The sequence below is a fragment of the Mastigoproctus giganteus genome, chromosome 4 (assembly GCF_048544385.1).
Source record: "Mastigoproctus giganteus isolate SK-2022 chromosome 4, ASM4854438v1, whole genome shotgun sequence".
NCBI lineage: Eukaryota > Metazoa > Arthropoda > Arachnida > Uropygi > Thelyphonidae > Mastigoproctus > Mastigoproctus giganteus.
The window spans coordinates 11,567,761-11,591,270 of NC_143578.1; the positions used below are offsets into that span (position 1 = coordinate 11,567,761).

A 23,510-nucleotide genomic window follows, 5' to 3' on the forward strand; every position below is an offset into this window, starting at 1 on the left:
GACTGCGAAAATAAACTACTTGAATTCTTCAAGGCTCTCCCATCTGAAGATTTTCCGTTAATAAAAGAAAATGCCATGAAAATGGCTACTTTGTTTGGGTCAACATATTGGGAGCAATTTTTTTCATGCATGATATCAAATAAATATTTAAAAAGAAACAGAATAACAGATGAGCATCTTCATTTTGTATTGAGAATTGTAGTCACAAATCAAATTTTCAACCGAATTTTGAATAATTATCTAAAAATATTCAGCCTCAATTACCTCATTAAACTCAATAAAATTTTCGAATATTTTCAATTTTAGATGTATCATTATATTTATTTATTCAACTTCATATTAAAAAGCTGTGAAGTGATCCTTTTGAGGTTTTAAATTTTCTAAAGTGAACATTTAAAAGCAAAAGGTATTTTAAAAAAATAAATCATATTTTTATAATTTTAATAAAATATAAAAAAATATATCACTAACATACATTTGTTGCACAAAAAAAAGCGTTGGGAATTTGCATTTTTTATATATAGCCTGAAAACAAAAAAAAAAGTTAACATGAAAACTAAAACTTCCTTTTAGATATGGAAAAAGGAACATACTAATTTTTCTCGAATCACTCAATGCGGCCCCCGAAACAAATCTAACTTTGAATATGGCCCCTATACAGGAAAAGGTTGGACACCACTGGTGTAAGGGAAACTACGTTTTCCTCATTTTCACGGATATTTTCCTTATAATAAATTTAGAAAATTGCCATTTCCATGGCAACACAGACCTGTTAGCTTAATTATCAACAATATAATTAATAAATAGGGAGTGATATTTATCTTTAAGGTACCAAAACGCCATTTTATAAGAAAATTAAGATGCAATAATATGATCTACACTATTATTTCAAATTGATCATTAGCTGGTGGATAGATAACACCAAAATCGATTTTTCCATTGACATATCTGATATAGTTGACGTGCCACCTAGTGAATGAAAGTGGAACTAATTCTCAGAAATCAAATATATATTTGCCAATCAACGTCAACTAATGTTAACAAAATTTTATGATCAGAATGGCTGCAGGGACGTAATAAACCATCAGAAGAGAAATTCAGGCAATAAATGCGAAATGTGTTTATCGGTTTTCATTTCTTATCGCATATCAACTTACAAACTATTTAGACACAAAAACAAATCCAACTGCGCATTTATTTTCCAATTTTAGAAATTAATACCAATTTAAGGCACTAGGTGGAGCCATGCGCCACAAATTGTTATTATTTCCTGGTACTGTCGTCTTGACAATAGCACTTGCACCTGCTGTTATAATTACCTTAATCGGTATACTGTACCAGGTAGTCGATGTCAAGGCCGTGAGGAGCAACGATGACGTAAGTTATAGACAGCCCCTCTCCTATTAGGGACGTACAAGGAAGTCAACTGCTGACAGCTGGTGTTTTCTCGAAGTTACCACAGAAATTCTGAAGGTTGTCTGAGAAACCGGAAAGAAATACTTGCGGATATTTCTGAAGAAGGGATATTGGTCAAAGGACGAAATTGCAGGTCACTTACCGCAGGGAGGTGTAAGTATTAGTAACTGACTCGAATTACGTATGTCTTTCTCGCAAGGAACATTTTATATTTAAAAGGTTAGTGTGTGTAGTATTGGTTTTATTACGTAATGCGGATGAATAAGACTTCCCCCCCACACACACACTATAAAATCATATTCAGTTAAGTATATCGCCAGTGGCATTTGTAGACTAACCTTGAATATCAGAATACTGATAGATTAAGAATATACGTGTAGTATATTCTCAAAATGTAGTATATGCTCAAAATTATGCACTCAAAACTATCGAAGAATGTGAGTTATGTTAATGAGGGGACGGTCTCATTTAAATATTCGATTTATTTTCTATTAGACACGAGATATTTGATTGATTATTAGTTTGTTTTTGCTCACTTGTTATTCAGATATTCGTTGATAATACTGATTGCTGAATTATCAACAGTATCTAACATTAATATAAAGAATAAACTTCCGTTTATTCTCGTATTAGAGAAATTTTAACTTCCGGCAGAAGAGAAACATTTACTGAAGTATTTGTCAGCAAACAGGAAATAATCACTTCCATTTTACGAATATAAACATAATTCATTTGAATAATGATAATAAATTGTTGCCGCGATATCCCCTCAATCTGCTTAACTCCTCAATAATTTGTGATAAATTTAAACGTTGTTTATGTGCTTTTATATAACTTACATACCTGATTTGATTTGTATCTAAAATATGTCGTTTTGGCTTTATAATACGTACCTGGAAGGGACAACTACCACCACCTGGCGGTAAAAAAACCATTACGTAATTATTTTTGAAATTAAAATAATTCCTTAATGCAATAAAGTAAGTTCATTCTTATTTGCGTAAAAATTGAAATATGCTTAACAGATATCGTAATTGGAGAGGGAAATAATTGTATTTTCAGAGTCGAAGCAGTATTTTTTTTTTTAAAAACGTTATTGCTGTAATTAAACTTTGTTTACTAGGATGGTGTCTGAGAGATGCTACTTTTTAAAAATTTTGTTATTTTTAAAATTTGCTTTTAAAAATTAAATACTCCCGTGTACCTTCTCCACCAATATTTTCTAAACTGTTTATACAGTATTTTCTGTTTCCATTTTGATATACTGTACAGTATTATGAATTATGAGACATGAAATTTTTGTTTGGTCTTGACTTCTCTTACAACTATCATGCCCACGTGGCGTGATAGTTGTAAAATTACTGTCTAAAATTAGACAGTTTTCTGGCTTCCAGAAAACTCTAATTTTGCTTTAATGCTTTGATTTAGCCGGATAAAATTCGATATTTTTTTAATAAGGAAATTAAAGTAACATATATAATCTTGGTGTTTTCAAGTCAGAAAAAACCTAAAAATTATTATTATTATTTTTTAATGTATAATTTAAATAAAACGGGTGGAAGTTAAATAGACCCCACGCGAGGACCCTACTAGTGGTTACTTTATCTGCAGATTCTTAATGCATAAATCATCACTGCTAATAATCAGACGAAGAGTATTACTTCCTCTGGTTGCCTCTTGTACATGCTGCTGTAGAAAACAATCATCCAATAAATCCACAATAGTTTTGCTAGAGTGAGTTACCAACCCACAAGTTCCAGTCAATATCTGGAAAGTTAAAATCCCTCATTTTAAGACATTCTGATTTTCTGGACCACTCTGTTCCTCTGTAGAGTTGTTCGTTGTACTCATCAGAATCATTAGGCTTATAACACACTCCTGCTCTCAATTTTGCTTTCCCAGTGCTTATGTCACACCAAACCGACTCAACAGTGCACTGCCCTGGTTGGTAGCACAGTTAGCTGGATCGCCGTCCTCCCCACACTGGGTGAAAAAGACTTCCTCACTGTGACGTGAGGAAATCTTATGGACCTTTTTCGCGATTTGATTGAGTTAGTCGTTCTCAGTTGAGGGTAGCATTGATTTTTTTTTTCTCCCTGAAACTCGGGTTCTTCGTCCAGCATAACAGGAACCCCGGGGGCTCACATCTGGTGAGTATGGGCTTGGCACACCCAGGGTCCTGAGCTGGATATCATCATTCTTCTCTTTCTTGGTGATTCCCTTCTACTTTTTACTCTCTCTCTCTCTCTCTCTCTCTCTCTCTCTCTCTCTCTCTCTCTCTCTCTCTCTCTCTATCTCTCTCAGGGTTACTCGGGAACTTTTTTTTTTTTTTTTTTTCCTGGTGCAGCATAAGCCTCAGGCTTCCTTGCATCATATGGATATTAATAATAATAATAATAATACTACATCGATCACAGAACACAGATTGTATACACGGAGCAATTTGGTCTTATTTGCTGATGCTCCTAAAACGCAGCTACAACAATTAATTGTCCACCCGTGTCAACTGGATGCACTGCCTTATATTTTATGTTTCTTAACTGCCATTACCCCTCCTTACTTCCTATGCTGCCTATCCTTTCTGTACATAATGTACTCTCCAAATTCCAATTCTGTATTCCTTATATCTGTGTGACCCCATGTCTCTTATATCCCAACAATATCCGCCTTTGATGTTACTGCAAACAAACAGTCGTCTAAGTTGGTAAGGCATTTTTTTCTGATTAACAATATGTACTTTAACTATTTAACAGTTTGCACAATCGTGTCCTTTGTTCGAAAAAAAAAAAATAATAATAAAACTCTGCTACCAATTGCGAAATTGCCTACCTTAAAAGAAATAACTAATCGTTAGGATTCCATTGCACTGCTCACTATATGGACCCACGTTGTGCACGCGAGATCATACACTTATTGCCATTCGTTAATTTCATACGTTCAGAAATCATAATTTTATCGTTATCAACTTCGAGTTTATTTGTTTTTTGTTTTGAGGATATTTAAGGTAAGTAATTTAAGCATTTAGAAGTATGTCACAATCAGAACGTGGATGACGTGTCTGCCGCAATGCTTCTCTGAGGGTCCTGTTGAACGTACCTTGCAGCAAAGTAGAAATACGCCTTTTCGTGTTTCTGCACATGTATTCAAGATCGGTCTTTCAGAACGATCCTGAATACAACTACACGTGTATATTGATACTACATGGGTACTACATTTCTTTAGGAAAGCCAGAGAAAAACTCTGGTACCAATTGCAAAATTTTCGCAACGGGTACAGCTAGCTGGTAAAAGGAAAAAATATCCCATTTTCTAATTATTATTATTATTATTATACACTGGTATGAAAAATTTAACGACCAGTCAGGTTATCACCTGTAGCTTCTCATAGCAGTGGCCTAGATATGGGAAAAGCATACCAAAGGAACCTCTTGAGGTACAGAAACGATGAAGGAAACAAAACGGTACAGAGGGACTTTATTCAAAAATGGCAACATAGCACTGGCTGCCATGATACAGATGTATCACTGCCAAAGATGGAACAAAGGGAAGAGATGGTCCTCATTAGGAGATATGGCCACCCCTAATATCGATACAGGCTTTGCACCGCCTGTCCATACTTAGAACAACAATGTTGTTGATAAGTTATTATTATCATCTGTTTATTAACCTTAGGTTCACCCCCTGAACAGCAGGTGGGCTAGGAGGGTGTACAAATATATATTTTTTTTAAATACAGCGTAAAATTTTATACAAATTTTTGATGTTTAAAATAATGAACTTGTTTAGAAAATTACATCCACTTAATAGCAGTAACTTTAAAATAAAATTGATATTAAATTAATATTGTAATTACTACAGGTTGTCCTACATATTTTTTTCTATCATTACAATTTGCTTTGCTTTATATTTTTGCATTAAATTATTTACATTCCTCATATAAATAAAGCTCGCATTTTATAGTAATTCTGGTGATTTGGTCAATATTTCTCGATAATTTGGCTTCTTTACTTCTATTTTTTCCAAACTTATTTGGATCTATGGAGAAGGTGTTGAAGTGTTGAATCATGTTACACGGGAACATTCCTTTCAGGGAGTCCAGGATAGTGAGCTTCATCCTAAGGGAACGTTGCCCACTCTGGTGGTTTCTATTGCTTGCTTGCTTTGGGAAGTGAGATAATATCCTCTATCGATGGGGCATCAATCTGACGGGTCAGCAACTTAGAGAATGTGGACAGATTTTTTTGAGAACAATGACTTTCCAGGGGGTCATGCCTAGATTGACTAGAAGAATAGATTTGGAGATGGTGAACGGGTTCCCTCCCAAACGGTTCGGCCACCACAGAATCCAGTATTCCATCGCCAAGAATCTGTTATGCAGAGAGGCAGGTGCTGAGGACCAGATTTCAGATGCATATAAAGGTATAGGAGTGAGACACCGATCAATGTATTGACAAAGCAGATTGATGTTGTGGCAGCCTACGAGCTCTTGGCGGATAGCCTAGAATGCAGCATAGGTCTTCTTCTTTGTCTTCAGGAAGTGATATTTGAAATTTAAATCTTCGTCCCACGTTAACCCTAGGTCAGTATGCTATGATACTTTTGGAATCGTCTCGCCATTAACTACAACTCGGATGTCATTCCTGAACTTCCTCTTCGTAATTGTCATGTGGGCTGACTTCGCATTGTTTAGTTGGAGTCCAGCTAGCTGTAAATAATCTATTAATTGTTGAATTTGATTGGAGGTTTGATTATTAATTTCTTGAATCTGTTTGGGATCTTTTGAAATAATAAAAAAATTTAAATCATCGGCGAAGGAGCAGAAATTTGGATGTGCAGCAAGGAATGGTTCAAGAAGAATTGCAAAGAGGGTGGTCAACATCACCCCACCCTAAAGCACCCCTCTCGTTGCATAAATAGTTTTTTGGTCAGATCCATTTTCTATAATTAGCTCTCTCCGATGTAGTAAAGACTCCAGAATGCTGACTATTTGGTTTGATGCCTTGAAATATTCTTTTAGGATGTATAAAAGGGTAGGGATTGACACAGTATCATAAATAGATTTAATATAAAAAAAATAATGTCCATTTGAGCTCTGGGCCTTTTGAGCTCTGAAGAGAGTATCGAGATGATTTCAGGTCATGGACCTGTGGCGTAGGACTGTGTGGAGGTAAGGTGGTCGGTGAGAAAAACAGTGCTGGATAATTACTGGATGTATTAGTTTTTCAAAAGCTTTTAATAAAGTGCATCCTATGGCAATTGGACAGAAGTCTTTAGCAGTCTTGGGGTTTCTAATTTTAGGGTCTGGTTTGACATAAGATTTCCAGAGTTCAGTTATGGCGCCTATCTTTAGAATCTTCCGGAAGATGTTAAGGAGGAGATCCACAATGTACACAATTAGTTGAGAGTGGGTATCTGAATTATAATTTATAACTTGAGTTCCTGATACCGTTGATAAAGAGAAGTCACAGGTAATAGGTGAGTGATCGGAAGAAAATGCTAACGAGTTAGGCAGGTTGTTAGAGTTAGGAAAGTTCTGGAAAACAAGGTCTAAAGCTTGACCTGCTCTCGATGGCGGTGTGATATGTCTTCTGAGGTCCAGAGAGTTCAATGTTAATGTTAAGTCTTGCAGAGCTATAACATGTCTTGGGACAATATTGAAGTCTCCTCCCACAACTGTTTGTTGAGCAGGGGCTAGGCTAACAACTAGCCAGGTCTGAAGTTCAATCCGTGTTTCTTCGGTGTGGCCAGGAGGGAGGTACACCAAACAGAGTTGCATCCTCACTTGCCGGTTCTTGTGGTAACATCGTCCATTCCTCTGTCAGCGCCATCTTCAGCTAGTGAACATTTTCTGGTGGGTGTGGACGTACCGCTAGGCATCTCCCCAGAGCGTCCCATGTGTGTTCGATTGAATTTAGATTGGTGGAACGGGCAGGCCAATACATACGAACAATGTCCTCACTTTCCAAAAACATATCACAGCTGCAGTGCAATGGGTTGTTGCGTTATAGTAGTAGTAGTAGTGGTGGCAGGTGATGCAAGAAAGCAAGTGTTATGAGCTTATGCAGCATCAGCCAAAAAAAAAATTTACAGAACAATTCCCTCTAAATGTTTGTCCAGTTCCTCCTTAAATTTATTTAACCTATCAACTTCCACGATGACAGATGGAAGTTTGTTCCAGCAATTAACCACCCGCTGGCTAAAGGCAAATTTCCGCACATCTATTCCACATTTGTGTTTCCTCAATTTGAATTTATTTATTTTTTTTTTTATGAAAACCCCAAACACGAAAGGTATCAAAACCTATAGTACTTAGTACCGTGCATGGGTTGAAGGAGAAGTATGGAGGGAGAGGGATGCTCCCTTAGGTTCGTAATCTGAGAAAGAGGAAGAATCCCATCAGCATTCAGCGTGCTGAACCCATTCAAGGCCTTATACACCTCAATCAGATCACCTCTCAGGTGCCTAGTCTCCAGCCGCTGAAATTTGCAGAATTTAAGCCTCTATTGGTAAGAGGATCCTTTCATTCCCCTCACCAATCTTGTTGCCCTTCTCTGTACATGCTCAAGCAAATCTACATCCTTCCTAAAATGAGGCCTCCAGACCTGTACTCAGTACTCAAGACACGGCCTGACCATTGCCTTATACAGAGGGACAATCACCTCCTTTTCCCTACTAGCAAAATTACTGTATATCATTGACAAAACCGCATGACCTGCCCTGGCAGCCTGTCTGCATTGCTCAGAAAGCTTCATGTGTGACTGGACAATTACTTCCAGGTCTTTTTCATTTTCTACCACCTTAAGAGTAGTACCACACAGTTGGTACGTTTCTCTGGGGTTACTTCTACCCATATGCAGTACTTTGCATTTGTCAATGTTAAACTTCAGTTGCCACTTCTCAGCCCATCTGTCCAAATTTTCTAGATCCTGTTGCAGTAGCACACTGCCATTACTGTCATTAACAATCCTGCCAACCTTTGTATCATCTGCAAACTTCGACATTAAGCCTGATATACCTTAATCAATATCATTGATAAATATACAAAATAACAGTGGACCCAACACCGAACCCTGTGGGACTCCACTAATAACATTAGTCCACGAAGAGCAGCACCCATTGATTACCACCCTCTGTCTAGGTGATCAAGATCCACTAAATCATGGACACCAAGTAACCAGTTTATTGATTGTTGACTATTTGCAGGTTATTTGTCTAAAATACGGAAACTAAGTGCCACTCTTTCAAACCTTATTAGGCTCTCATCAGTGAAGAGACAGGCGAAACAGAAACAAAATGAACTAACATTCTTACAAATACTCAGGACACAAATCATTTCAACTCTGAGTAAACTGTATACTAGAATAGTATAGGGGTAAAGTGAGACAAACTAAGACCAAAAAAAAATTGCATACCAAATAAAGCAAAACCAATCATTAACTTAAATAAAAAGAACAATGTCTTTGTTCTTATTCTAGTATGGAGTTTACCCGGAACTGAAACGTTTTGCGCCTTTCATAAGGATGTGTAAGAATGTTCATTTAGTTTTGCCTGTCTCCACTGATGAGAACCTAATAAGATTCAAAACAGTTGTATGAAGAGTGGCAGTTGGTTCCATGTTTAAGGTCAATTCAGCAATAATTTGATTATTGGTGTCCCTGGTTTAGCTGATCTTGATATCTAGGCTTGTCCAAAGTATATTTAGTTGGATAATGTTTTGTTATGCATTTTTTATTCACTGGCACATAGCTGAATTGATAAAAATTGGTTCGAGATTGAGCGATGAGGATACCATGCATAATTAAGGCGGACAAAGATTTGCCGACACGTTATTAAATATAATATCGGCAAAAGTGTCTTCGAAATATCCGGATGTCCGGTTACTTTTGGCAGTATAGTGATATTTCTATGATTATTTAGATACAACATAATTTCTCTATAAAAATGGTTGAAATCGTTACAGCTAGTATTTGTGTAATGGCTAAATGATGCAGGGAAGCAGGACATTTTCCAAATAAAAGGGAAAAGGAAGTTCTATCACGCATACCTACTGCCTCGATCATGCAATTCATTCGAGTACTCAACAACATGCTGCCCTAATATAAACTTCGTGAGATCAACCTTTCTGTTACTCCCGCGGGCTTTTGGATTTTTGCCCCTCCTGGCTCTTCTCTCTTCTGTCAGTAAAAATATACCTTGTTCATTTCACGGATTTCTTTCAGGACCTTTTATACGTCTATCAGATATCCCCCTAAGATGTCTGGTTACCGATCTTTGTGGTCTGTACCTTCTAAGCCGTTCTTCGTATGGAAAACGATTAGCACCCCTTTCTTTGCTGGTTGCTCTCTTTTAAATCTTTTCTAGTAGCACTGTCTTTATTCGCATGTAACCTCCACAATTGAACATACTATTATAATTGTGATCCCACCATTATTTATACAAAGGGATGATGGCATCCTTTGCGCTGCTTGCCAAGGTTCCATATATCATGAACAGGACACCATACGCCTTCCTAGATATATGTTTACACTGCATGGAAAAGTTCATGTCTGACTGAATCATAACGCTAAGCATTTGACTTCACTCCTCCACCTTGTAAGTAACTGTTGGATTTCTGTTTTTTACATCCTTCTCGAGGTGCAAAACAGTACAGTTGGAAGCATTGAACTTCATTGGCCATTGTCATTTTTCAGATTATTTGTTCAAGCGATTTAACTCATTTTGAAGCAAAATTGCTCTTACTGGTCTTTAAAAACTTACCAGCACTCGCTCATTAATTCATTAAGGAAGTTAAGAAACAGAAATAACCCAACAATGCTCCCTTAAAAACGTAGCCTGCTACATTCATCCATGAGTAACTTCCATTTATGATTACTGTCTCCTATCTTTCAGTTAGTAGTGGGGGGGGGGGTTGTTGTTGATGATGTTAGGGTTTTAGGAGCATTAGCGACTAAGGCCATATCGCTCCGTGTATACTGTCTGTAAATTGCATGTGCTCTGAGGTCGATTTTCTCTTTGTGGACGAAAAACCCGAGTTTCCAGGAGAAAAAAACCAGCTAACCAACTAACTCAGACACATTGTGAAAAAGCCCATAAAAATCCTTCATATCATCGACTTGACTCGAACTCGGGTGTTTTCCACCCGGTGTAGGGAGGATGGCGATTCTGCCAATTGTGCTACCCACGAGCACAGCAAGAGAAGGGGGTTATGCTCTTCAAGCACAAAATCTAAGACAATGCATCCAGTTTATATGGGTGTCCAGTACAACGTTGAGTCAGCTTCGTGAGACATGAGAAAATAAAATTAGAGTAGAAGTGTGTTTATAAGCCAAATGACTGTGATGTGTAAAACGAACAACTGTACAGAGAAATAGTGGTCCAATAAATCAAAATGTCTTATAATGGGGAATTTTAACATTCCAGATATTGACTAAAATTTGTGGGTTGGTCACTCACACAATAGTAAGTCTTTTGTGGACTGATTCGATGACTGTTTTCTAGAGTAGCATGTTAGAGAGGCAACAAGCAAGTGCAATACTCTTGATCTAGTTATCGGCAGTGATTCTTCATAAATTAAGAACCTGCAGACGAAACAACCACTAGGTGACAGCGATCACAGTGTATTGATGTGGAATTCACTTAAAGTTGTAACTACCATCAAGCGTAAAAAGGAAGAGCTTTTGCTTTCGTAAAGGGCACTACAGTGATCTCAGACGGATTTTAAATTCTATACAGTGGGAATAACTAATGATGTTACCAACAACATATTCTGAATGAGAAGCATTTAGGGAAATAATCCTAGAAGCTACTAGGTTTTTCATGCCAATTAAGAACTACTGTTCAAGGCTTCGACTTAAGGCGATGTCAGATGAGCTGTTGAGACACGTGGAAGAGAAGACAAATGCATGGAATGCATATACAAGGTGTCCCAAAAACGTTTAGGGGTACAAACGTTTAGAGGAGGTAGGTAACATCTAAAGGAATGTGAATCGCATAGGAACCCATAACCGGAAACGTCACTGTAAGTCGGTACACGGCGCTGTTCATCAGTTCGCGAGAGGGAAAATTTTTGGTTCAAGCAGTAGTCACCGCACGAAGAGCATGCATCGATATACGAACTGTGAGCTGGCGTATGGATTAGCAGAGGGCAATGGATGAGCTGCTCAACGAATTTATGGAGAACGCTTCCCAGGCAGACATGTACCGGACCACCGTTTGCTTGCGCGTGTGCATCAAAATTTGTGCGATTATGGGTCATTTAGAGATAAAAGGAGTAGTGCGGGCAGACCACGTTCGACGCGAACTCCTGCCATGAAAAAAAGTGTTCAATGCCGTCCAGAATAATCCTACTACCAGCACATGTGCCGTTGCCTCTGCCTTAGGAGTGTCTCGTTGCAGTGTACAGCGTGTCTGGCACGACGATTCCTTACACCCCTTTCATCTCCAAAGGGTTCAGTTACTGCTCCCCCAAGATCATCCTGCACGTGTGGCTTTTGCGCAGTTGTTTCTCCAAGAAAGTGTTCAAGATTTGAATTTTCCAGCCTATGTTTTGTTCACGGATGAGGCTTATTCAATCAGCACAATGCTCATGTGCGATTTCACGACAACCCACACGGTGAGCGCCCCCCTGCGGCACATAGTGTGCATAGTGTTGGGGGAAAGGCGCCTCCGGTGGTTTCCCACATCTGCGCCATATATACTCTGTGGAGACAAACAGTATCACTGAAAGCCAGAAAAATTTTGTGTGTTGTAAATGAAGAATTATGCTGGGTTCTGTTGGGTGTCCTGGCTTTTGGCCGCAGGGCCCCTGATGGGACCCCACGTTGCCCGCACACACCACTAGGAGGTAGCCAGGCTGCCCATAATTATCTGGCTAGTCTCCTCCAGGTCACCTGAGTTCCTAGAAAGAGACCAAGTAAAAAAAAAATAAATAAATAAAATAAAATAATAGAGTTCAGGGATGTACTGGAGAGGGTAAAGGAAAGGAGGTATAGACAGAGCGATGGAGGATGTAAGGGAAGGCATCCTCCACAGGTTGGGTGGGAATTCTCTCACCTAAGCGGAAGTCCCCATGCGGCACAACATCGCTTCGCAATAAATGTGTGTGCAGGTATGGTCGGTGACTGCTTAGTCGGCCCATACCTGTTACCATCCCGCATGAACTCCGCTAAATATCGGATCTTTCTTGAACAAGTTCTACCAAGGTTACTTGACGATGTTCCAGCAAATGTGAGATGCAACATTTGGTTTCAACATGACGGGGCGCCTGCCCATTATGGAAGGTGTGTTCGTGACCATTTGAACAGGCGTTTTGGGCGTCGATGGATTGGCCGTGGTGGACCCGTTGCCTGGCCCCCACGCTCACCTGATTTATCGAGCCTTGATTTCTTTCTGTGGGAGACCCTCAAATTTATTGTGTATGAATCGCCTGTGGAGACGGAAATGGATCTCGTGGTGAGACTCTTCTGCGTTGCTGCTACTATCAAAGAAACTCCAGGTGTGTTCGATCGTGTCCGCCAATCCATGCTGCGTCGGTATCACGCATGCATCGCGTCTCATGGTGGAACCTTCGAGCATCTGTTGTAACATCATGAAATGCATCGATCTCGTACTCCATTGTTAATATTATGTCAAATAAATGTTTGCCACTAATTACTGTCTTGTGTCATTTCTGCTTCTTGTGCCTCTGCTACTACTTTCCCGTGATGTTTCCGGTTATGGGTTCCTACGCGATTCACATTCCTTTAGATGTTACCTACCTCCCCTAAACGTTTGTACCCCTAAACGTTTGTACCAATATTTTTGAGACACCCTGTATATTATCAGTGATACAGAAGCCTATAGTAGATATGAACTAGCTTCAATCCAGTCACAAAGGAAGTTAGGCAAGCCAAGGCAGACTCTGAGACGTCTCCAGCAAAGAAAATCAAGAAAAGCAAATCTTTACTTATATTAACAGTAGAAGGAATGGGTTGAATCACATTGGTCCATTTCATGTTTCTGGTTGCAAGTTGATAACAAATTGAATGGGTGTTTTGCATCTACATTCGCACGAGGAATTCTTTAAGAAAGTGGATGCCAGAAGTTTATCATACTTTAACATAGAGCTAAATGATTTTGTAATAACTGACAGAAAAGTGGAAGAGAAATTGTTGGAGTTAAACATAAGAAAGGCACCTAGGATAGATGGGATCTACCCAATTATATTACTGGAAGCAGCCAAGGAAGTAAGCAAACCCGTAGCCATAATTATGTGAACAACTTTGGATTCAGGGTAGGTCCCTTCGGACTTAGGATGTGCGAATGTATCCCCAATTCACAAAGGGGAATTAAAGAATGACATGAATAATTTCAGACGTGTTAGCCCAACTTCTGTTCCTGGAAAAAAAAGATGGACTCACACAGCATGACCATCCAGACAGGAGTGCAGTTTTGCTTCAGTCACAGCATGGGTTTATTAAAGGGATATCTTGTCTGACAAATTTGATTATTAGTGACAAAGGAACTGGATGCAAAAAATAATTTTGATAGTACATACTTAGATTTCAAGAAAGCTTTTGATACTGTTGCACATAAGAAATGGATGTACAAATTGGAACAGTGGCATTAAGGAAAGCTGCTGCTGTGGATAAAGTGTGGATGAGTGAGGGAAGACAGAGTGGTTTTCAATGGACACTGCTCTTCATGGATCAATGTTAGTGGAGTCGTTTCGGTGCTGGGCCCATTGTTGTTTTCTTTACTTATTAATTATTTAATGAGGGTATATTAGACTTAATGTGTAATTTTTCAGATTATACAAAGGTTGATAGGGTAGTTAACGATAGTAATCAAGGAATGCTGCTGCAGCAAGATCTTTTTGTTGTTATAATAAGTTTTGGTAGGGTTTTAAGAGAACGAGCGACTAAGGCCGTATTGCTCTGTTTGTGTTGTCTATAAATTACGTGTATTCTATGATCGATTTTCTGTTTGCTGAACGAAAAGCGCAGTACTGCGTATATAGTCTGCGCGTGTAGCACAGTGGTATCGTCACCGTCCTCCCCACACCGAGTGGAAAAGGCCTGGGTTTGAATCCCGTCGATGACTGGAGGAACTTTAATCGGCTTTTTTTCACTCCGTGGCTGAGTTATTCGGTCTCAGGCGTAGATAGCAAAGTTTTCCAGCGGCAACTTGGGTTTTTCGTCCAGCAAGACAGGCAAATCGACCAGAGAACACACGCAATTTACGGACATAATACACAATGCACGGCAGATGAATTTAATTACTCGGGTGGCCTAAAAATAATAGTTTTAGTAATGCACACAGATAGAAGTAAGCCCAGAATAACATATCAACTGTGTGGTACTCCATTCAGAGTAGAGGAAAATTAATCGGACCTCGGAATAATTGTGCATTCTGATATGAAATTCTCTGAGCAGTGTATAACAGGCTGCCAGGACAGCTATTCAGGTTTTTTCAATGATATACAGGAATTTTGCTAGCAGAGATGAGGTGATTATCCTATTGTATAAGGCAGTGGTCAGGCTATACTTTGAGTACTGCATACAGGGCTGGAAGTTTCCCTCTAGGAAGGGTGAAGAGCAGTTGGAACGGATACAGAGAAGGGTAATGAGATTGGTGCGGTGAACAACGAGGCGCTCTGACCAAGAAAGGTTTTGGTTCTGCAGATTGCAGCGTCTGAAGTCTAGGCACTTCAGACGCTGAAGTGCCTAGACTTCAGCGTCTGAAGATGCTGACCTGAGATGACCTGATTGAAGTGTTTAAGGTTTTTAATGAGCAAACTCAATGTTGGTGGGACTTCCTCTTGCTCAGACTGCGCGCAATGAGGGGCATAAACTCAAATTGAGGAAGGTCGGTTGCAAAATATATGTGCGGAAATTTGCCTTCAGCCAAGGGCAGTTGATTGCTGGAACAAGCCTCCATCCGTTATTGTGGAAGTCGGTAGTTCGAACAATTCAAGGAAGAACTGCACAAACTATTGGAGAGAATGGATAGGTGAAATGGGATTTTTTATTATTGTTATTATTTATTTATTTTTTTTTGGCTGGTGATGTATAAGCATGTTTTCTTGCATCATTCCCTCTATTAATGCTAATACACTAGCTTTGATCTCCTGTTAAAGGTTATAAAGCTTATTAATAAAGAAGTGTGCAAAATCCAGTAACAGATGGGGAAAAACTGTTCCCTAATAGTGAAACGTCTCATAAATAAAGACATATGTAATGTTATTATAGTAAGGTTTTTAAGAGCATCAGCAACTAGGGCTGTATTGCTGCGTGTATATTGTCTGTAAATTGCGCTGTGTTCTGCGGTCGATTTTTTGTTTGATGGACGAAAAATCTGGAGTTTCGCAAAAAATATTTTTTTGTTGCATAATGCAGTACAGAAGTTATAGCCAAAATGGTTTCCCTATTTTAAATATGAATAAATTAAGTGCATGGAGGTATCTGGAATTTCTGTGCCCAATAAAACCTTTGAGGTTTATTGACCGATTTGTTGAGTCATGTGCAGTTAAAACATGCTATTTAAATATAAACAAGCAATGCACGCTCGTGCCTGAGGTACGCCTTAATAAACAGATCTACCCTTATACCATGGAAGGGAAGGCGGAAGATTCTATTCAGGCCATCGAGGTCAGATCTGTATGGTGTTGGAGATTAGTATGCAATTCTGGCTGTATGCCCTCACCATCCCAAATGCACTTCTCAAGTAAGAGAACTCCATTTCTTTCTGTGCCCTTTTGGCACATTCTACTGATCGTTTGGGAAACCACCTGAAATGACTCAGTCAACACCATATTTTCAACTGTCTCTTGTCTGGCTCTAGCATTTCTTTGATCCTCTTAGAAGGGTGGTTCTGCGATTTCTTTCTTGAAACTCAATTTTACTTCCTGAAACACCCAATATCGAACAATGCGGAAAACTCCCATTTAAATGCATAAACTTCTCACTTGCCGAACTTGAGCAGAATTTGCATGAACTTTAAGTCTTTGTATTTTGTTTTTACATTTATGTGTGATAATGTCAAGTGGGATTTGATCTTTTCTGTGGTAAAACGTGACAGCCCTAAGTTGGAGTATTTTTATTGAGTAATTTAGTACAACTTTTGTGGTTAAATTGAAATTCAAAAAATCTGGAACAGTGCTTAAATTGTAACAAATTGAATACCTGGTATGTATGTACCAGTTTGCAGCAGAGATGTTGACACATTTCTATCATCAATTAAAACGGAAATATTAGTTGAATTTCGTTAGAAGTTGGTAGTAGTCTGCAGTATTTTCTGGAAAATTTGCTGGAGGACAGAAATAAGTCAAAACACTTTAAGTGCTCATAAATCCCACCTGTTTTAATCAGTAAGCAAAATGATAGAGAAGATTTCAGGTGTTATTTTTTTTTTTAAACTCATTGGACAACTGCAACAGAAAGGCTGTGAAGAAACGAATTCGCTCGGCCAGTGTTTATTCTCCAAAAAAACGAAATCCTTCAAGTTGCACTGCAGTACAGTCCAGGAACATCAACAAGAAAAGCAAGTCGTGAACTTGCAATATCTCGGCGTTCTTTAGTGAATGATTCAATCGGATTTCGAAAATCTCCCCATGCAACGTTACAGTGCCATATAAACATTTCCGAAAGTGTTAAGCAGAAAAGAAATGTGTTACACAACTTGATTTTCAGATGAAGCTCACTGTCATTTGAACGGAACTCGACCAGCAGGTTGAGCTTTTGGACAGCAGTAGTCCTGGCCAGCTTCATTAGAAAAGTAGACACCGAGGTAAAGTGTATTGCGTAGAAAGCCATGCGAAGATATGGTTCAAATGGGCCCTTCTTCAACGAAAGTTCTCATAGCGGCAATTACAGTCCAAGAATTTTCTTCAGATCGAGGTGCTATAGCAGTGTTCTGGAGAATTCTTTAATCATAATGTAGCAGTACAAAAATCATTTTTTTTAATCATGAGTGGCTGTAGCCCCTTAATCCCCTATATGGAACCGCTACTGCATAGCAGTATCTTCATATGCTTCAGAATGACTTCCTGCCCGAGCTTATGGCTACTCAGCTTCCTGTAGACACCTAGTGGTTAATGCAAAAGGTTCGACGCCACATATAGCTAATGTCCTGTTGGATTTTTTGCACAGTTTTTGGCCCTTGTATATTGCTATACCGTTACCCTGTTTTCATAACTGGGTATTTTTCGCACCTGTAAGTTCAAACTTCTACCCACATAACTTGTGGGTTTGTTTGAAAAATCCCCCCCCCCAGGAAACTTGCTACATAGACTTGGGATTATTGTTCACTTGTGACGAAATACGAAGACGGGTCGTTCTATTACAAATATTGGTGTGCGCCTTCAAAAACTTGTTAATTAAATTTCAGAATATATTGAACATCTGGACTGGAAGTAGTAAAATAGAAGTTGTAAATTGTAGTTCAAACTTCTTCCAACAGTTGGTGGTACAGATATTGTCCGGTTGGCTGATAGGTTCCAAGTAACAACCAGTTTTGTTACTAGCGTTAACATTCTAAGTACAATTTTGCGATGGAGCAGCGAACGAATATCAAATTTTGGTTTAAACTGAAAAAAGAAACCTAAAAATCTGTAACAGAAATGTATGGAATGGTAAAAACTGTTAATGGTAATGAGACGTTTAAGTCGCCAGTGTGTTTTGAATTGTATACACGGTTCAAAAACGGAGGTGGGGATGTTCACGATGACCCAAAAAGTGGGCGTTTGCCAACCTCTCGAAATGAGGACAAAGTTGCAAAAGTTCGGGAAATTGTGTCAAGAGATCGTCGTTTGACTCTCAGAATGACCGCTGATGAATAAGGAGACGATTTGTTAAATTCTGCATGAAGATTTACTGAAAAGAAAGTCTATAAAATTTGTGCTGCAGTCTCATGTACGAGTAGAAACAACGAAGAGTGTCATAATGTGAAGATATTTCATTCAGACTTGTCAAGACAATCCCAATATGTATTTTTACTGTCCTTGAGCGTTGGGTGTTTCAGTAGGATCCAGAGAAGAAACATCAGTGGTGATGATTTTGAAGTTTCAAAATCATCACCACGGCCCAAAGTGTTTCGTTTACAGAAGTCCATGATCAAGACGATGCTGATGTTTTTCGACAAACAGGATCTGATTCAGGAGGAAGCTGTACCTGAAGGAGAGAGAGTCAATGCTGTGTTATACGTACAGGCGCTTCAAAGACTATTGAAGCACATTTCCTGGGTGAGGCAACAATTTTGAGAACTGCAGCTGGTTCCTGTTGCACAACAGAAACCCCACCATTCCGTACTTGAGAAGACATTTCTGACGAAGCATGGCATTGTACAGATCAGCCATCTACCCTACTCGCCAGATCTAGTACAAGCGAACTTCTTCCTCTTTCCCAAGGTGAAAGCTGCTCTTAAAGGAGAGCGATTTCAAGATGTTGAGGGCATAAAGAAAAACGTAACCGCCGAACTATCATCTCTTTGGACGCCTTTGCTGACTCTTTTCAGAAACTTTTAGAACGGTGTAATAAGTACATTCATTCATTCATTCATTCATTCATTCAGGTGAGGATTACTTTGAATAAAAGTTGAATCATTTTTGAGCTCCTTCACTTTTGTGTTCTTTTTATTGTACCATTGCGGGAACTTTATTGCCACTCTTATATCAATTTATAGTGACAAGTGGAACTGCAACTTTCACTAATCAATTGAATACTTTTTTTTAGAACCACCCACTCAGTTTATCCCTAAAAAATATAAAATTTAAAGGCCCCCCCCCACTTTCTCTGGAATAAGTATGATAGGAGATAACTCCAATAAAAGCCACCACATGACTCGGTTTTGTATGAAGGGCTAGTGATCACTATTTTTTACTTAATTGGATATTATTAATAATATCCGAATAATGCCAGGATCGAATTAGTACAGTGCAAATCACGCATTTTTCAATAATCACTAATACATATGACGTTCGTCTCAAACGCTGCATAAATAAACGTTTATTATTATTTTTTTTATTGTTACAGAACGTAGTACAGAAGTGAAATCCAAAATGGCTTCCCTGTTTGAATATAGAAAAATTAAGTATATGGAGTTATTTTGTATTTCTGTTGTTGACACCACTTCCTTGCCACCTTTTGTAGTAGTAGAAATGACTGATTAATGATCTTTGAGGTTTCTGATAGCTGTTTCTCAAATTGTTTCTGATAGAATGAGAAATACTACTTATTCTATGATGTTTGGACTTTCTAGGAAATTAAGTTCAGTCCTTATCGAAAAGTGTAAACACCAGGATACCAATTTCATCTATGATATGAAGAACTTACTGAGACTTCTTTCTTTTTAGATAGGAATAAGTTAGCCATCCAAGTTGGAAGCAGTAGTTCATTCCTTATTTATCTTTTGTTTCACTCCTCAAAACTAATAATAATAAACTACGATTAGAACACATGCACGCACACTCTACATAAAAATGGTCGGCTTTGGCGTTTTAGCTCCGCCACAAGATGAATAACAGCGGCTAATGGAGGGGGGGGGGAGAACCCTGGGATTCGCTTCTCAAAACTTGAAAACTTGATACTTCAATTAGAAAACATGCAACTGATAGACACAATAGGTGGACTCCTTAAAGCTATAATTTTCTTGATGCTAGTTTGAGACAGCTGCAACCTTGCAACCTGTTGACCTTCGGTTTAACTCATTGATTCTGGTCATGAAAATACACCATCTGTAACAAATACAACAAGCAAAATTACCACACAAAACTTGTAAGAAAAGATCTTTCACTGGTAATTAAAGAACCGATTTGCGTATAACAAAAATCAAAGCAGTTGGCACAGTATTATATAATTTTTGTCCTAAAGTACTTCCATATTAGAGACATTTTAATTTTATTATAAATTTTTTTAAATGGACTAGCAAGTAATAATTGGCATGAAACAGCCACTTATAATTTTTAATGTGCAGTACATGTATTGACATTACTGGACCTAATATCACTAACTAGAAGTTTTATCAAAATATATTCGATGCTTGAAATATGCAGAAAGTTAGTTTTTTATAATATCACAAATGTACTAATCTCGACTTAATGAAAAAAAAAAAAAAAATACAATTAGAAACCAATGATATTTTGCACTCAAAACTCGCCACTTTTTTTTTTTTTTTTCATATGTGGCATTTAGTCTAGATCAACAGTACTGCCTGTAATTGCGACAGTAAAATGTCAAAGTTGGCATGAGAATTTCGAAACTTCTCACTTGTGAAAAGGGACTTTAAGCAGGTCCTACAGAATGCTCAAAAAACAATAACAGGAAACATTTTGCTGTAATTCTAATACATCTAAATAAGCAGATTCCTAAAATATACAGTTCATAAGGCCGTCATGGTGAGAAGTCTGCAGAAGCGAGTACCCTATTCGAATAGTCTATCCTGTGACCAATCTGCTAGTTCTAGACGACTCTCAGTTGATCTGCCCATATCCAATGCAGTGATTACAAAGTGTTCTTAGTGTTTCCACAGCTCTCTCTCTCCCCCCATCCACACGCGGATGGATATGGTAGGATAATTAACTTCCTATTGCTGTTGTTCCTTACCAAAACGTGAAAGCTAGATCTACTCTCAATCTTGGTGGTTTTGAAATCTTAGTAATTATACTAAGTAAAAATCTTAGTAATAATGCCTTATGACATACGGAAAATACGATTACATTTTAGAATTCTCAGCCTATCATTATATTATGAACACTTTTCTTGCTTGACGTGCGTACTCTGGGGATCTGATGTCACACTGCCTTTGTAATTAGTAGTGTAAAGATTAATATATTATAAGTTTTAAATTACTATAAAAATCTGAAGTGGGTAAACTAAGTTTCAAAGGAATTTAGATTCTTAATCTAGTACTGCCTCTAATTTAGTTTCTTTTCAGAAAGACTGATCCTATTAATATTAGCTGTGCATAAATACTTAACAGTCAGTCTGTCTGTTTAAGTATACTTATTGAAAAGCAGTGTAAACACTTTTATAAAAGCATGTTTCATAGATAAATTTTTGACTTTTAGTGTAACGAGTTGCTGATAAACCAAAATCATGCTGTGATTGAGTTATGTTTAAAATGACATATTTCTGTGATGAATTTTATTATTATATCATTATGTATTATAATAAAAATATAATTAAGTTCAGATGATTCAGTCTGCTTCTGTAATCGACGTCCTATTACTATTTTCTCAGGAACGGCAATCCATTTTGCTGCCAATTTATAATACTAAAAAAAAAAAAAAAAAAAAAAAACAAGTACTCTTGCAAAACTTTATCATTCATTGGTATACACAATTAATTGTTGTGTACACCAATTAATTATTATTTGAGGATACATGTTTAAAGGTTTTGGAAGGTGCTGATGTTTTTGACACATAAGATTGTTGTTGTTTTAAAGCTACCCACATATTAACTTATATGGTTTTCAAGGTACATATGACGCAAGAAATTGCATCTTTTTATTTTATGAATAATAAAATATAGTATGTTAACCGTTTATACGCCCATCATTTCGATTTAGTAGTCTAGTCCAGCCCCATTATGTGTGCATTTTTTTTAAGTTTTTGATTGGAACTGAATTTTGATCATAAAAATACAATTTATGGGCCTAAAAAATTACGAGTTCTCAGGGCTGAACTATAAATGGCGTAATTTATTTGATCTAAATGCTAATTTATGGAGAAAATGTATTCCACAATTTTATATATTTTAAAGTACTGTACTGACATTTATAACGAACTGTAGGACATCAATGGGTGTTAGCGCTGATGTTAGTATTAGAAAACAGGCTTATTATCAAAGTATTTTATTTAATAAAAACATAAAAGAACCTGGCTAAATACAATTCTATTTTATAATTATTTTTCAGAGAAATCGAATAACTAAATTCCTGAAATCCGTAACGATCTTCAAGAAATCTGTCTAATAATATTTGTTTCGTATTCTTTCTATCTAAGCATTCACACTAGAGGGCAAGTACTTGCTTTACTTCGCAAAGCACTGATTGGCTGTGTAGAAACGTCATTGTGTTTTGATTGGTTTGTGCGTATGACGTCAGACGGTGAACCATTCCGCAATTCACAGCCTTCTAGATTGTTGTAGAACATTCTGGTTATCTTGGTTATCATATAACTATGAATTTCAAGTGGTCACCATTTCAGTTTGACGAGGCTGAACGTTCAGAGCGAAGAGCTGATCTTTTGAAACGATTTGGAATACGGTCTGACGACGATAGAAATATGTTTTTCGAAACAACACCCCCATTGCGACAAGAGTGGCCTGATTGGGAATCGAGGCTACATAGGGTAAAGTATCATATCTGCTCTTTTTTTCTGCATCAGAATGAATATTCTTAATTATAATTCGCACTTGTATTTTTTTTTGGTTAAAATTGTGTTGCCTATTTTGTGTTCATTTAATGTCTAAATAGAGATATACGTTGTTTATTTTCTAATTTCGCGGAACATATTGTCTGAGAGTTATGTAAGAGAAGCCGGACTAACAGTCGCCGCGAATCCATGTAGATGGTAATCCATGTAAAGGGATCTGCTGACGCACAATTGCGACCTGAATTATTTTGGTAATGAGTAAAATGGGCAAGTAATATTGGGTTTGAAGCATTACTAGCTGTATTTTATCAAATTTTGGCTGTTAGCTAAATAATAGGTGTGCTGGAATAGTGATAAAAATAAACTTTCTTTTTCAAAAAAAAAAAAAAAATGGTAGTGCATCAGCGCGCAAACTGTAGCGTACCCCCAACTGGTTGAGAGGTGGAAGAATACATTTTTTTTCCCCACTCTAGAGAGAGTGAGTGAAAGGTGATCTTGGAGCTGATTTTTTTTTCTGTAATTGTCATTTATTTATTATTATTATTTTTTTTTTTTTTTTTTGAGATTCTCACACGAGGAAAAAAAAAAGAAAGAAAAAGTGGAAAGTTATATAGTTTGAATTTACTGTTACCTTAGAGAAATTTGTAGGATACACATTTAGTGTATACTTTTTGTATCAATACTAAATTCAACTGAGATATTCTAAATGCTTTGTTGGGTTGTGATTTGCAATTTCACCTTCTATA

At 37.6% G+C, this 23,510-nt stretch overlaps 1 protein-coding gene across 2 annotated transcripts in view; it reads left to right on the plus strand.

The window, feature by feature from the left end:
- The first annotated feature begins 1,280 nt into the window (after window positions 1–1,280).
- Window positions 1,281–23,510, plus strand: part of stv (BAG domain-containing protein starvin) — a 47,561-nt gene continuing 25,331 nt past the window's right edge. Inside the window, exon 1 of one of the 2 annotated variants that reach the window (XM_090372566.1) lies at window positions 1,281–1,569. Coding sequence is in view for 1 of the 2 variants with exons in the window: in XM_090372565.1 (XP_090228691.1) it covers window positions 22,570–22,740 (171 nt within the window). In the remaining variant the exon portion in view is untranslated. Of the gene's footprint in view, window positions 1,570–22,496; window positions 22,741–23,510 lie in introns of those variants that run through there. The other variant, XM_090372565.1, reaches the window with a different exon arrangement.